Genomic DNA, 13,598 nt, shown 5'->3' with positions numbered 1-13,598 from the left:
GAAGATGGACTCTGAAAAACAAACTGAGGGTTCTAGAGGGGAGGGGGGTGGGAGGATGGGTTGGCCTGGTGGTGGGTGTTGAGGAGGGCACGTTCTGCATGGAGCACTGGGTGTTGTGCACGAACAATGAATCATGGAACACTTCATCTAGAACTAATGATGTAATGTATGGGGATTAACATAAGAATAAAAAAAATATGTAAAAAAAAAAAAAGAGTGTGTCTGCCAGCCTACCTTACTATACTTTAAATTTCTATGTATATTTGAACCCATTTCTGAAGCCCCACCAGCTTTGGAGGCGTGGTAGAGGAAGAGAAGGCTGCATAAAGATGGGGAGGAGGTGCTTGTCTTTCCCGACTCCCTGCCATGAGCCTAACCAACCCTGGCCAGTTGCAGACTCTGTTTCTCTGAGACCTTTGGCAGCTGGCTTCATTCCCTGGCTGAACTTGACACAAAGGCTGCCTGCTACCTTCATGCCCACACTCCGTGTCTCCAGACTGAGTTAACCTAGCAACTGCTTGGGTGTAAAGGAAGTTTGCAGCTTTACTTCCATGCATTTGAGCTGGAATTCTGTTTTATTAGAGATTATGTTCATATTGGTGAATATTACCTTTTAGCTGCACCACTGCCTCGAGATGAAATCCAGTGTGATGTTGCAACTTGAAAGTGTTATCCCAGTAGAATGCAGTAATCGGACAAACTGTGTGTGGGGGTTAGAGATGCTGATGGATTGGTACCAGTCCTCTTCCCTGGAGAGCACAAGCATGCAGAACAGGCCTCTGGAAGAAGGATGGGAATTCTGGCAGCTGTGTTTTCTTCACACTTCCTTGTATTAGTTTTATTACCTATGGTTTGTTCCCCCCTCCCCCCCCAAATACCCAGTTAGTTTCCCAAAGGTTGTTATGGACTGATTGGTCTGCTGGCAGTAGAGGGTTTAAACTGTAATTAAAAGATGATGGGGGCACCTGGGTGGCTCATTCGGTTAAGCGTCTGACTCTTGATTTCGACTCAGGTCAGGATCTCAGGGTCGTGAGATGGAGCCCTGCGTTGGGTTCCACACTGGGCATGGAGCCCGCTTAAGATTCTCTCTTTCCCTCTCTCTCTGCTCCTCCCCCCCATGCACTCTTTCTCTAAAAAATAAAATAAAATAAAAGATGATGGGTTGCAGCTACCACAAATAGTGTATGAACTGGTGTGCCTGTGGTGTGAGCTCGGGCACTGAGTTGCATAGGGTGGACAGGTATAGGAGGATGCAGTCATTCTTGATGGAGGGAGGGGAATGGAACCTGTCCATGGGCCAGGACAGAGAGTTGGCTTGGAAGAAGAAGGGGTAGTAAGGGATTTTTTTAAAAAGTGGAAGGGTGTGAGACCAAAAAAGAATTTTAGTGTTGTTCAGATGTGCTGATGCTGGTAAAAACTTCTCAGAACAAGTGAGTAAGGAATTCAGTGGCCAGGCTCAGGAGAATGGCTGTTTAGAATATGCCTTTGGCAGGGTTGGAGAATCAGTTGATGCAGAGAGGGCCCCATTTCACTATCGGGTAGGAGGAGTTGGGAGAGCTTTCATTTCCCTAGGAGTTTAGGGTGCTGGCTGGGGAACTGAACTGGTCCCACAGTTGGGGACCATCAGGGTTGAATGAGCTGATGTTGGCAATAAACCTGTCAGGTAATTCTTTGAAGTTGCTGCCAGTGAATTGGATCATGGTAGAAGTTGAACTTGGAAGTGTATACATTTAGATCCTTATGGGCCTTCACAGTCAAGAAAAGGATTGTTAGAGGGATTAATTCTGTGGATCCCACTCTTCCAGAAATGTGGAGGGTCAGTGTCCTAGTAGGAAAAGGAAGGTTGGTGGTGGGGCTGGAAAGTTTGTCCCTTGCAGCAGGTGATGCGAGCTGGCCAGGGGAGCCTCTGCAGGGGGCTTGTGTATGGGAGAGAGGGATGGGGGGCCTTGGGAGAATGGATGATGGATGTTTACTGGAAACACTGGCAGATGCCACCAGGAGGGAAGATGTTGGTATGTCTTATGCACACTCTTTAACCCTCTCCTGGGCCAGTGGATGAATTTGGTTTCATTCATTATCAAACTTACCATGTTCCAGGCATTGTGGTAGGCACTTGGGTATACTGAGTTGAAAAACACACAGTCTGTTCTCTCTAGGAACTCAGTGTAGTGGGGGTGGGAAAGACACTTTGAAGTATCTGAGATGATGTTGGAATAAATGGGACTTCTTTTCCTGGAAGAATCTGTTTGAGTTGAATTCTGTTGTGTGGCAGGGTGGAGAGTGACTCTGGTGGTCTGTGTGTGTGTGTGTGTGTGCGCGTGCATATGCATGCCTATGTGTTTGTGTGTGCATGTTTAGCTGTATCGCTTTGGCTTTTTACTTTTCTTGGACTCTTGGAAATATGTGTGCTTAGAATATATTTGTAAATGTGTTTTGTTTGGGTGCTCTCAGTCTATTGAAACTCAAGCCAAATTCAGTAACTTGATTTATTAGCATGAAAACTGCATTGCTCAGGCATGTGCTTAGCCCACTGAGTGACTTTCAGAGCTTTCTGGAGGTAGGTGATTCAGGGTGGCTTGATGGCTCCATGTATCAGGGACCCAGGCTTCTTTCTTACGCCTTCTCTGCTAACTACTCCATGGCCTAGAGTGACTGCTTGAGTACCAGCCATGACATCTGAATTCCAGTCTGGAGGAAGGAGACAGACCCTTAGTGGAATGAGCTCCCTCTTAAGGATCCTTCCTGTAAGTCACATACAGGACTTCTGTCTACATCCGTTGGCCAAAATGTAGTCTCACAGCCACATTCTGCTGCAAAAGAGACTAAGCAATGGGCTGAGGTCAAATCGGGAGCCCTCCTAGTAACTACAGGAAGAAAAAACACATAATAGGGGGTATATGCAGGGGTTAATTATGAAGGGAAATAGAGCAAATACTAGAGTCTTACTTCTGAACTCTTGTTTTAGGACAAGAAAGGGTGCCGCGGTACCTGGCTTTGCTAGGTTAGTACATTACGGGAAACATCCCGATCCTCCCGGGCAGCTTTGAAAGAAGAATGAGAGTTATCCTGGAGAGTCCAGGTAGGGAGAGACCCGATAAGGTGCCTTAAGGTTGGGGGGGGGTAGGGAAAATGGACAGTGGCGTCGAGCCAGAACCCCACGTCCACTCTGTGCTGTGGATGCCAGTTTGCAGGGCTGCAAGGCTTCATGGAACATGCCCCAGGGCAAGCTCTTTTTATTGATTCATGACGGCTTATGATGCTCCGGGGTGATGCAGGGTAAGCTGGCCAGTTGAAAATAACCGGGAGCTCATTCACATTTTTGGGAGGAAGGGAAATGGCATTGAAGCATCTCTCCCCATTCCGGCAAAGGCAGAAATGCAAACTGTAGCCCTCTGTGAGCTGGATCCTGCCTTTATCCAGCCTCACGCTCCCTCGAGGTTTGCATACATACGGTAGTGCTGAGCTGCTCCGTCCAGTCCCCTGCCCAGGGTGGTAGGGCGGTCCGGGGCTGGGCAGCCTCCTCCGTTCCGTTCGTGACTTTCACGTGATACGTGTCTGGTACTGATGTGTGTTCAGTGTTTTCCTGCACACATCAGCTCTCCTTGAGGTCCTAAGCTCCTGGGTTCAGTGGGGGCTATTTCACACACATCCTCGGGTCCCCAGCACAGCTGTGCTTGGCGTCTGTGGCTGGACCCAGCGCCCTAGACTTGAGGGCCCCTCCAGGTGTCAGTCCTGGAAGGGTTTCCATGTTTTCTTAGCCTCATGGTCTCACCTAAGCGGGAGGCACTGCTTTACCCAGAGCAAATTATTGAGCAGGAAAAGATAGTTAAAGGTAAATTTATCACCAGCTGAGCCCTCCAGAGTCAACTCATCAAAACATTTACATTTTATTTTTTTATTTTTTTATTTTTTTTTAAAGATTTTATTTATTTATTTGAGAGAGAGAGAATGAGAGACAGAGAGCAGGAGAGGGAGGAGGGTCAGAGGGAGAAGCAGACTCTCTGCCGAGCAGGGAGCCCGATGCGGGACTCGATCCCGGGACTCCAGGATCATGACCTGAGCCGAAGGCAGTCGCTTAACCAACTGAGCCACCCAGGCACCCAAAACATTTACATTTTAAACACCCACACTCAGAGTGGTTTTCCTAGCAGTCCTAATGCCTTGGGTGTTAGGGAGAGCGAGAAGGAGTTCTTTAGCTTCAATGCCGTTTTTGCTTTGAGGGGTACAGTTACTGAAGCACATTTTCTGTATCCATTCATCCGGTGATGGGTACTCAGGTTGCATCTGCATCTTGGCTATTGTGAACAATGCTGCAGTGAACATGGGGGTGCAGATACCTTTTCAAGTTCGATGAGTGTTGGGATCGTGAGTCTCAGAGCTTCTGGTCCATTTGTTTTACGTTGTTGCTGTTCTTTTGCCTCTTCTGAATGCATTGGGTAAGCAAGGTTATATTGAGTCAAGTTAGCTCAAGTTTTTCCCTAGGTACCCTGCGCAAGAGAGAATTTATAAGATATACCGGACCTTGTAGCTCTGTGCAGAGACATACGGTGTGGATGTCATACCTGGGACAAGGTTCCTGAGCCAGTGGCTGTCTCCTGGAGAGGGATCTCCTGGTCTCTTGATTCCAGCCTGCCTTGCAACTGTTTTGCCATATGTGTCCTTGTCTTGTCTCTTCTTATTAGCCAACTGTTTTATCAATGTGGAGCTTTATCAAGACTGTTAGAGAAAGGTCCTATATCCTGTGGGGCCACGTGATTCGGTGGAGGCCAGCGGCGTGGGACATGAAAGAGTTCACTGGAGGCAGAACAAAGGAGATAGAAGTTTATGGAAGACACTGCAAGGAAGTGGCCGGCAGGACAGCAGAGGAGAGACCCTCTGCCAGGAGGCAGTGGTGGGGGGCTGTGGTTAAAGGGGAAGGTGAGGAGACATGGGAACGTATGGGATTTTCCTTTTTTGGTACCTGTGTCCCGGGGTAAGTAGCCCCTTGGTCACCTAGGACTTAATGGTGGCTCTTTTGAGGTGGGTGGCCTGATGGCCCTGTCTGGATTCAGTCAGGGGGTCACTGTGGACCCTTCTACCTTACTCAGATTTCCATTGCTCAAGTTGGTTGCCTAAAAGCGGCCTCTACTTATCCCTTCTCTAGGAGTGGCCAAGCTGGCTTTAAATATTGTTGCCTTTAAAATAACAAGGTGATAGAGATTTTTTTTTCTTTTTCTTTTTTTTTTTTTATTTGAGAGAGAGAGAGAGAGTGAGAGAGAGCATGAGAGGAAAGACGGTCAGAGGGAGAAGCAGGCTCCCCGCCAAGCAGGGAGCCAGATGTGGGACTCGATCCAGGGACTCCGGGATCATGACCCGAGCCGAAGGCAGTCGCTCAACCAACTGAGCCACCCAGGCACCCGAGATTTTTTTTTTTTAAATGGAGCCTCTTAATTGAGCCTTAATTTCCATGGAAGTATTTTTATAAGATTTATAACTGTATTTAGTTGCTCTGTAATGGTACCACCAATTTGGATAATGCTGATCATCCAGGCAGTCCAAAGTAATTTATAGCTAGATCTTCATTCATTACCAGGTGGCAGATAGTATCCCCATTCTGTTGCTGGGAAAATTGAGGCTTCTTAGAGAGAAATATATGACCCATAGAAAGTCAAACCACAGAGGGAATTACCACCAGGGTTCCCTGGCATTTGTCTTTCCTTCTCACCAGTGACTTTATCAGGATGGGCACAGTCTCGTTAGGGAACTAACCTACTGGCGGTGATTAGTTGGTTTGAGTTACTCCTTTTAGAAATGGGATTACTGTTTCTCTTTGCATACATAAAATGGAAATTTCAATTCACTTTGCTCACCCACCGTGAAGGTTAATGAAGGAATGTGAGCTTTGTTAAGCAGTTTGGGAGAATGACAGTATGAGAAATGTTACGTTGTTAATGGTAAACTTGGGCTCTTGTAGGGCGCCTCGTGGAGGCGGTTTCTGGTTTTCCCAGTTACAACACAGGTGCTGATAAATCCCAGTCTCCTTCCTTTCTGTCTAACCCAGCCGAGGACTTCTTTCAGAATATTCCCCCACAAACCAGATGTTTTGAAATAGCTTGTTGCCAAGCTGCAATTATTAGATAATAATTTGTATTGTTAAAACATTAATGGAAGACATTTATAACTGAGAGAGGAGTCCACTGGAAGGATGTAGTTATTGTTACCACGCTAATGTGTTTGAACAAAGACATTCGATGTGCTAATTGCTCGGCATTTAGGCAAGTGGACACGTTTTATTGGCCCTTTTGAACCAGTCCTGGGAACCTTCAGGACCCCCAGCCACTGGGGACCTCAGTTTGGAAGTTGCTGATGGAGACGCCTGGGCCACTGCTGACCCTGGGAGAGTTAAGGCATTATCATTTAGGTTTTGGTTTTCATATTGGTTGGGAAATTTCATGTAAAAAAAAATCTAGGAAATCTTTCTCTCGGGGGCCCATGGTCTACCTAGAGCTGTGACTGGTTCTTTCAGTTCTCTTTTCCCCATGCTCCGGGTCAGTAGGCCACACCTTGGGGAAATACAGACCTCAGTGGGAAGGAAGGTCGACAGGGAGGGACAGCCAGGACTCTGTAGGCAGAGTGACTTGGGCCTGGACCCCAGCTGTGTGACTTTGACTATGTCACTTAACCTCTCTGATCTCAAGTTTCTTCGTCTGCAAATGGAGGCAGTATCTCCCTCAGTGGATTATTGTGAGGACCACATGGGCTAGCATTTATAAGAAAGGGGTATCACAGACTAGCACCCGGTAGGCTCTTCATATTGTTAGGAACAAAGTAACTCGTGGACACGGAAGATTCTGTTGGCAGGTGCACATCCTGTTGAAAGATTTGCTCTCATATCCTCATACTTTGTAAGAGTACATCTCTCTAATGGTCATGTAGATAGTCCTAATACTGCGATGTTCCCCTCTCCCTTTGGGGAGGGAAGTCAGTTCCATGGGGCCCTTTCTTAGCCTGCAATTTGCCCAAACCGCCATCATCACAAGCCGCCCTCTGGCAATATGGCCTCGGAAATCCAAGGGTGTTTGGCGCCTCCCCCCGAGTTGGCATTGCCCTAGCTTCGGCTGTGAGCAGCAGCCGGCGGTAGCCCTGCCCTGCCCAGGCTGGGAACATGGTGTGTGTGTGGGTATTTGAGGCACGCTTGGGGTACCTGTCAGAAAAGCTGCATTTCCTACTCTTCATTCTTCCATCGAAAGCTGAAGAAAGGTCCTTTCTAACTTGGCCTCATGGCCTGCGAGTTGGAGCTCTTTGGTCCTTCTTTCCTCAGTTTTATTTCCTCAGCTTTTCTGGGTTGGTGTAATTAGTCCCATGTTCGGGGCCTCTTTTGTAAACTCTTTGAAGACAAGGGCTGTATCTACCCTACTTGGGACATACTGGGTGAAATAAAATGTATTATTAAAGTGAATTGTACTTGTTCCTTTTAACTTTCTGGCTACTAGAAACATAAGTTACATACGGGGCGTCACTGTGTTTCTAGTAGACAATGCTGGTTACAGCCCCCTCTCTCTGTCCAGTTAGTACCCTGTGTGGACCCACCTGGGTTGTATGGCTGGGTGGAGGGTTGGGGGCAGAGGTGGGCATGAGGTGCTCTGACCGGCTAGCTTAGACCACTGTAGTGAGGTCTAGTGAGTTGAATGGTCACCCTCAAAAGATTTGTCTACCCCAAACCTGTGTGTGAGACTTTTGTCCTCCAGAATTGTGAGGGAATAAACCTCTATTGTTGTAAGCCAGCCAGTTTGTGGCCACCTAGGTTTACAGCTCTCCTAGGAAGCTCCTACACTAGGAGATGGCTGCCCATTATCTCTGATGGAGGCTGGGGATGAATCCCCGAAAGGAACCGGAAGAAGCTAATGCAAAAACTGGGCTGGGCTATTAAACTGTCACTGTCACAGACCCCTGTCCCACCCTGTAGAATTATTCTGGAAATTAGAAGTGATGATATATACAAAGTGCCTAGCTTAGTTTCCACAGTGAAGGAAGTTTTCTTTATTATGGTGAAAGGTGCTCTGCCATTCTCCTTAATTAACCTTGGCAACGAGATAGAGGGTGGTTGTTCCAGTAATTCTAGTAGTTTGGAGGTATTTCATGTCTAGGTGGCTCGTGAGGCTATCCTCCAGGTTTTTGGGTTATCTCCCCTATTTAGTTGCATGGGGAGGAGGAGAAACAGTTTGCTGATTATGAGGGGTTTTTTCCCTGCTTGATTAGAAATCTGCTTTCTTTTTGGTGCTCATCAAGTACTTGAATTGTATCGCTCCATTTTGGGGAAAATAGCGTTACTCTAGTTTACCTAGAGATTTTGGGCTCCCCTCAAAGATGTTAGAAAAGGCTCTCACACTACTGATTGCAAAATGAACATTTCCAGCCCCATGTGCAACAGACATATTTGGCCAGTATTTATGTTGGTGGGGAAGAGAAAGAGTATTTGTTGACTGTCTACAGTACGTCAGGCAGTTTTGTGCAATCAGTTCGGTTAATTTCTCATGCAGGGCCTGCAGGGTATTATTGCTTGGTTGATAGACTCTCTGGGGTGAAATGACCTGTCCGGGGGCACATCCTCAGTGGGAAAACTGAGAGTCCTGTTCCAGCCAGTCTTGCCTTTTCTCTGAGGAAGTGGTGACATAGCAGCAAAATGTGTAAAACAGGTCATCTGGGCTAGTCTCATTAGGTGGGAATTGGGTGGGGTGGGTTGTGGGTGGGGAGAAACTCTGTGCCCTCCCCTGGAGCCCTCCTACCCAAGCTGACTGGGAGGCATCTCTGCAGAGCTCATTTCGAGAATCATTTTTCCTTACTTGATGCCTCCCTCACTCACCTTCTCTCTGATTCTGTGGATCGTCCGTTGCATTTGTCCCTTCAGTTATCAGACTATAGCATTTCGAGGTTTTCATCTGAGATGAGTCAGAACACGAAGTAGGCTCCACGGGAGAGAGTGTTTCTGCAGATTCCGTAAGTTGGCCTGCCGAGGTGGTAGAACTTTCAGGAGAATGGGATGGTGATGCTGAAAGTCCTCACTGGGGCCCTTTCATGCTTGGGCTCCACCCAGGCTCTGTGTCTTGGAAGGTAACCTGCTACTTATTTATGGTGGTATGCTCACATAAGGATGGATGTTAGAGAATGTATTAGTCAGTATGATAGGCCTTTGCTGCAGTAATAAATTTCCCCAATAGTTCATCGGTTTAACACGCACAAGTCTACTCTTCACTTACACAAAGACTCTGCAGGGGGGGTGGCAGGAATGGGAGGGGCTCTACTCATGGTGACTTTGTCCAGGGCCGATCAAGGCTCTCCCGCCTGGAACATCGGCATAGCAAGGGAAGAGTTTGCAGGAGTTGTCATGTGCTGCTTCTTCTGTTCCTTACCCTGAAAGTGATAGGAATCACCTTCCCCACATTCCATTGGCCCAAACTAGTCAGCCTGGGAAGTGAGGGCAATGGGGCGGTGCAGGTGGGGATGGTGGTACAGATGCCAAAGATGGAGGTGAGGACCACTCTTTGTCACAGATGGTGGAGAGCACACCTGTTGATGATGGGTTCATTAAATCCAAGCCTGTGCTCAGGCCCGTGTACTTGAGAAAAAAATTTAAGACCTGGGCTCCTCAGAGTCAGGGGCTGTATTTCTGTAAATCTCTTACCAGGCTCTCTTCCTCACACTTTCTCAGCACTCAGCGGATGTTGGTTGCGTTGAATTCATGAGAAACTTAAAATCTGGGTCTGATTGACAGTGCCACTTCTTTTAGACATTGGGTTCGGGTCCACTCTGATCCAGGATGGCCTCTTCTTAACCCGATTACATCTGCAAAGACCCTCTTTACAGGTTTAGGTCACATTCACAGGTACTGGAGGTCAGAACTTAAACTTATCTTTGGGGGGTGGGGAGACACAATTCTGCCCTCTATGGTAGTATAGGTAAAGGCTTAACACAGTATGCACACACAGTAGGCCTTCAATAAATAATAGTTTCCATTATTCTTCTCAGGAGAGTGTTTGGGAAAACCCACGTGGAATTTTCTGACTGAATTTTGCTGTATTTTCAGACCTTTGAGGTTTATAGTATCAATAAAACCAGAGCATTTTCTGTTGTTGTTGTTGTTGTTGTTTTGTAATGCACAGCTTTTATTTGCAATATGATGTTCTTCTAGGGTATGTATATGAGATGCCATGCATCTCAATTACGGAATGGGTTTGGCATTCAGATTTTGAGTGACTTTCGCCCAGTACTGTCGGTTTCCTTCTGGCACTTTTGTCTTGCTTAACGATGCAAAACAGAAAATGCACACAAATGGTTCCCCAAAATGAGGACTGTCGTTATTGCTTCTTTTACCTCTGGGGCCCCAAACTGCAGAAGCTTATTTACTGCAAGGCAATGAGGGCTCTAAATCTCCTGCTCCATATATTACATTCTGTATTACACTCAAACATGGCGAAATTAACTGTGGCCAAGGCAGGGGAGACAGGAAAAACCTATAATGGTTTATCATATTTTGCAGGCTTTGTGAGGGCCATAAATTTAAGCATATAGGGATTGTATTTATCCCTTAGATTTCACAAATTTGTCATGTACCCTTTCTCTGAGGATGACAAGTTCTTTAAGACAACAGAGTCTCGGATTTTGAAGTAGAGAGGGGGCAGTGATGGAGATGTTCCTGGTGTCCCAGATGACCACAGAGTTGTCCCTCTCAAGCTCCTTGGGTTACATGGCTGTTAATAGCTAAATTATTAATGCAGGTTTGCTAGTGGAGGGAAGCGGTTTTGAGTATTGCCTCTCCTCTAACATCAGCTCTTTTATAGCCACCATTGTAGGAGTCAGATTTCATATGGAACAGTTTATAAATTGAATAGTGTGTGTGTGTGTGTGTGTGTGTGTGTGTGTGTGTGTGGTGGAAAGAGCTGCCGTGGCCTCCATATATCTTGTGAGTGCTCTTGTGAGTCTGAAACCTTGCGATGTAGGAATTTACATCTTGGAATTCGATCAACTTGGACCTGGCTCAAACAAGGAAATTGACCTATTCCTGAATTCTACTGATGGTTCAGCAGCTTCTGTCGCCATGGAAATGCCTTGTTTGGATAGCGAAGTTGCATATTCCAAGGGTTGAAATTGTCTGAAATGTTAGGTTCTTTAAGATGATAGTGAAGCACTTTGGCCCACAGATTCCCCTGATGGCTGTGTCAATAGGAATGCAGCTTTGATTTGGTAATCTTTATTTTCTTTTCAAAGCAAAAGTCGATAGATTGATTTTAAAGAAAAATCATAGAATGATGTAGCTATCCCTTGGTATTACCCCTGTAGCCCACTGGCATCAAACTTTGTTGACAGTGACCGAAAGAAACACATTTATATGTCCGCACAAACATTTGTACACGAATGGTTCATAGCTGTGTTTTTCATAATAGCTCCAAAGTGGTAACTACCCTGATGTCATCAGTAGATGGATGAGTAAATAAATGTGTTCTATACATGCAGTGAAATATTATGCAGCCATCAAAAGGGATGAAGTACTGATGCGTGTTACAACACGACTGAACCTTTAGAACATTATCCTAAGTGAAATAAGTCAAACACAAAAGACCACATGTTATATGATTCTGTTTATATGAAAATGTCCAGAATTGGTAAATCCATGGAGATGGAAAATAGATGGGTGGTAACCCGGGCTGGGGTGAGGGTTTGAGAAGAGCTGGGGAGTAAATGCTAATGGGCATGTGGTTTCCTTTTGGGGTGATGAAATATTCTTAAACTGATGTGGTGATGATTATGTAACTCTGAGTATACTAAACACCTTGAGTTGCATACTTGAAGTGGGTAAATTTTATGGTATGTGAATCATATGTCAATCAGGCTGTTAAAAATCACATTTGCAGGGCGCCTGGGTGGCTCAGTCGGTTAAGTGTCTGCCTTCGGCTCAGGTCATGGTCCCGGGGTCCTGGGATCGAGTCCCACATCGGGCTCCTTGCTCTGCGGGGAGCCTGCTTCTCCCTCTCCTCCCCACTTGTGGTCTCTCTCACTGTCTCTGTCTCTCTTTCTCAAATAAATAAATAAAATCTAAAAAGAAAATAAAAAAAATCACATTTGTAGCACAAGCTAGATCATTTATATGAAGCTGAATCAAAACCTACTCTTTTGTGTCTGATACATTCTGGTTGATTCCAATCTATTCCATTCTGTTTCTTTAAAAAGTTGCTAGATGTGACCCACCACATTGATTTTTCCATAACCCTCATTTTTATAGATTCCTTTCCATTTTACTGAGGAAAAACACTGAATCCCAGAGCTTAAGAAGTGGGTGCAAGGTTACCCAGTGTATTAATGACTAAGTTGAGACCATAAGCTGTCTTCTCTGACACCCACACCAGCTGCGCTAGCCTAGAGGTCTTTTTAAAAGATTGAGCAGAACTTGGGGTTAAGAAAAGGTACTGGCAATGAATAGCCTCCTTGTCAATACCTTCACATGGAGTCTGGAGTGGTTAGGAAAGCTCATGCCCTAGAGGATGGCTGGTTGCATAGTTTTGCATCGAGCACGGTATTCAGTACATGGAACACCACATGGCCACAGTGTAGGCAGGCAGCCCCACTTGTTTATTTTTCAAGAAAAGATGCTATTTTCTGAGTATCGCAGGGTAAAAACTTCAGAAATTTCTAGCTGCCTGTCATTTAGACTACCTGGCTTCCCTAGCCCTTCCACTGAAAGTAAAATTCAAGGTAGGGATGGATAGAAATTTGAGAAAATACCTAAAGGAAATTAAGGAGAGAAGGGAAGCTGGTGTTTCCCTATAGCTCGTGACCCCGTTCGTTGGTGTCAGTGAATTGTCAATGAACATGGCCTTGGCCAGAGATGCAGACAAGAGAATTTTCCTGGAGTAGAGGATGGGGAGGGAGGTGGGGGTGGAGGTACCCAGAGGGGCCCGGTCATTGTGTAGACTTGTACTGCGTTCTCTACAGGGTTCATTTCGGGGGCCCTAGGAGCCGATTTAGACCTGCTCTCCCCTCCTATGTCTATGAGAGGCCATTTCTTGGCCACGGCTGTTTTTTCACTACGTTTTGCTCAACATTTGGACAGAACTCTGTACCTCCTTGGTTAATTATTTGCATAAATATTTGCTTCATCCCAGCAGGGCCATTTCCTGTGTTAAAAAGACTCACGTGGATCTAAAGGTTTTTCTTTCCTTCTTCCCATTATGAATGCGGTGCTGATCCAAGGGGCCCACCTCAGGAACAGAAAACCTCCTGTGCACTCCTTCCCGGCTGGCGGGAGGAGGTGGGTGGAGGAGCGGCCTGGACTTCCAGGGGGCTGGTCTTCAGCAGGGCTCCTAGGGTTGCCCCCTTGGTGCCTAGAAGGGAAATCCGCCATTGGCTGGGTTTCAGGACAACAGCCAGAGGCCCCTGTGCGTGGTGGCAGTGTGGGGTGGAGCTCTGTTTCTGGACCAAGAACCGATGTCCTTCTTTGCCTGGGTTGAGAAAGCCAGGGGCTAGGAGCACAACAAAGATAATGAGAGCAGCAGGTATAAATAATACGTAACAAAACAGTAATGGTTAACCTCTTTTGGGGTCAGTCTCTTGTAAACTGTGCCACC

At 46.3% G+C, this 13,598-nt stretch overlaps 1 protein-coding gene across 5 annotated transcripts in view; it reads left to right on the top strand.

Moving 5' to 3' along the window:
• LDLRAD3 (low density lipoprotein receptor class A domain containing 3) overlaps window positions 1-13,598 on the top strand; it is a 226,367-nt gene that overhangs the window by 26,427 nt on the left and 186,342 nt on the right. Inside the window, exon 1 of one of the 5 annotated variants that reach the window (XM_081798306.1) lies at window positions 3,040-3,079. The exons of the other annotated variants lie outside the window; for them this stretch is intronic. Coding sequence (XP_081654432.1) covers window positions 3,055-3,079 — 25 coding nt within the window. The 5' untranslated portion in view covers window positions 3,040-3,054. Of the gene's footprint in view, window positions 1-3,039; window positions 3,080-13,598 lie in introns of those variants that run through there. 5 annotated transcript variants of the gene reach the window in all.

This window comes from Leptonychotes weddellii, chromosome 11, assembly GCF_054177405.1.
Source record: "Leptonychotes weddellii isolate Sample4059 chromosome 11, ASM5417740v2, whole genome shotgun sequence".
Taxonomy (NCBI): Eukaryota; Metazoa; Chordata; class Mammalia; order Carnivora; family Phocidae; genus Leptonychotes; species Leptonychotes weddellii.
This window is presented reverse-complemented; position numbering and strand designations above follow the sequence as displayed.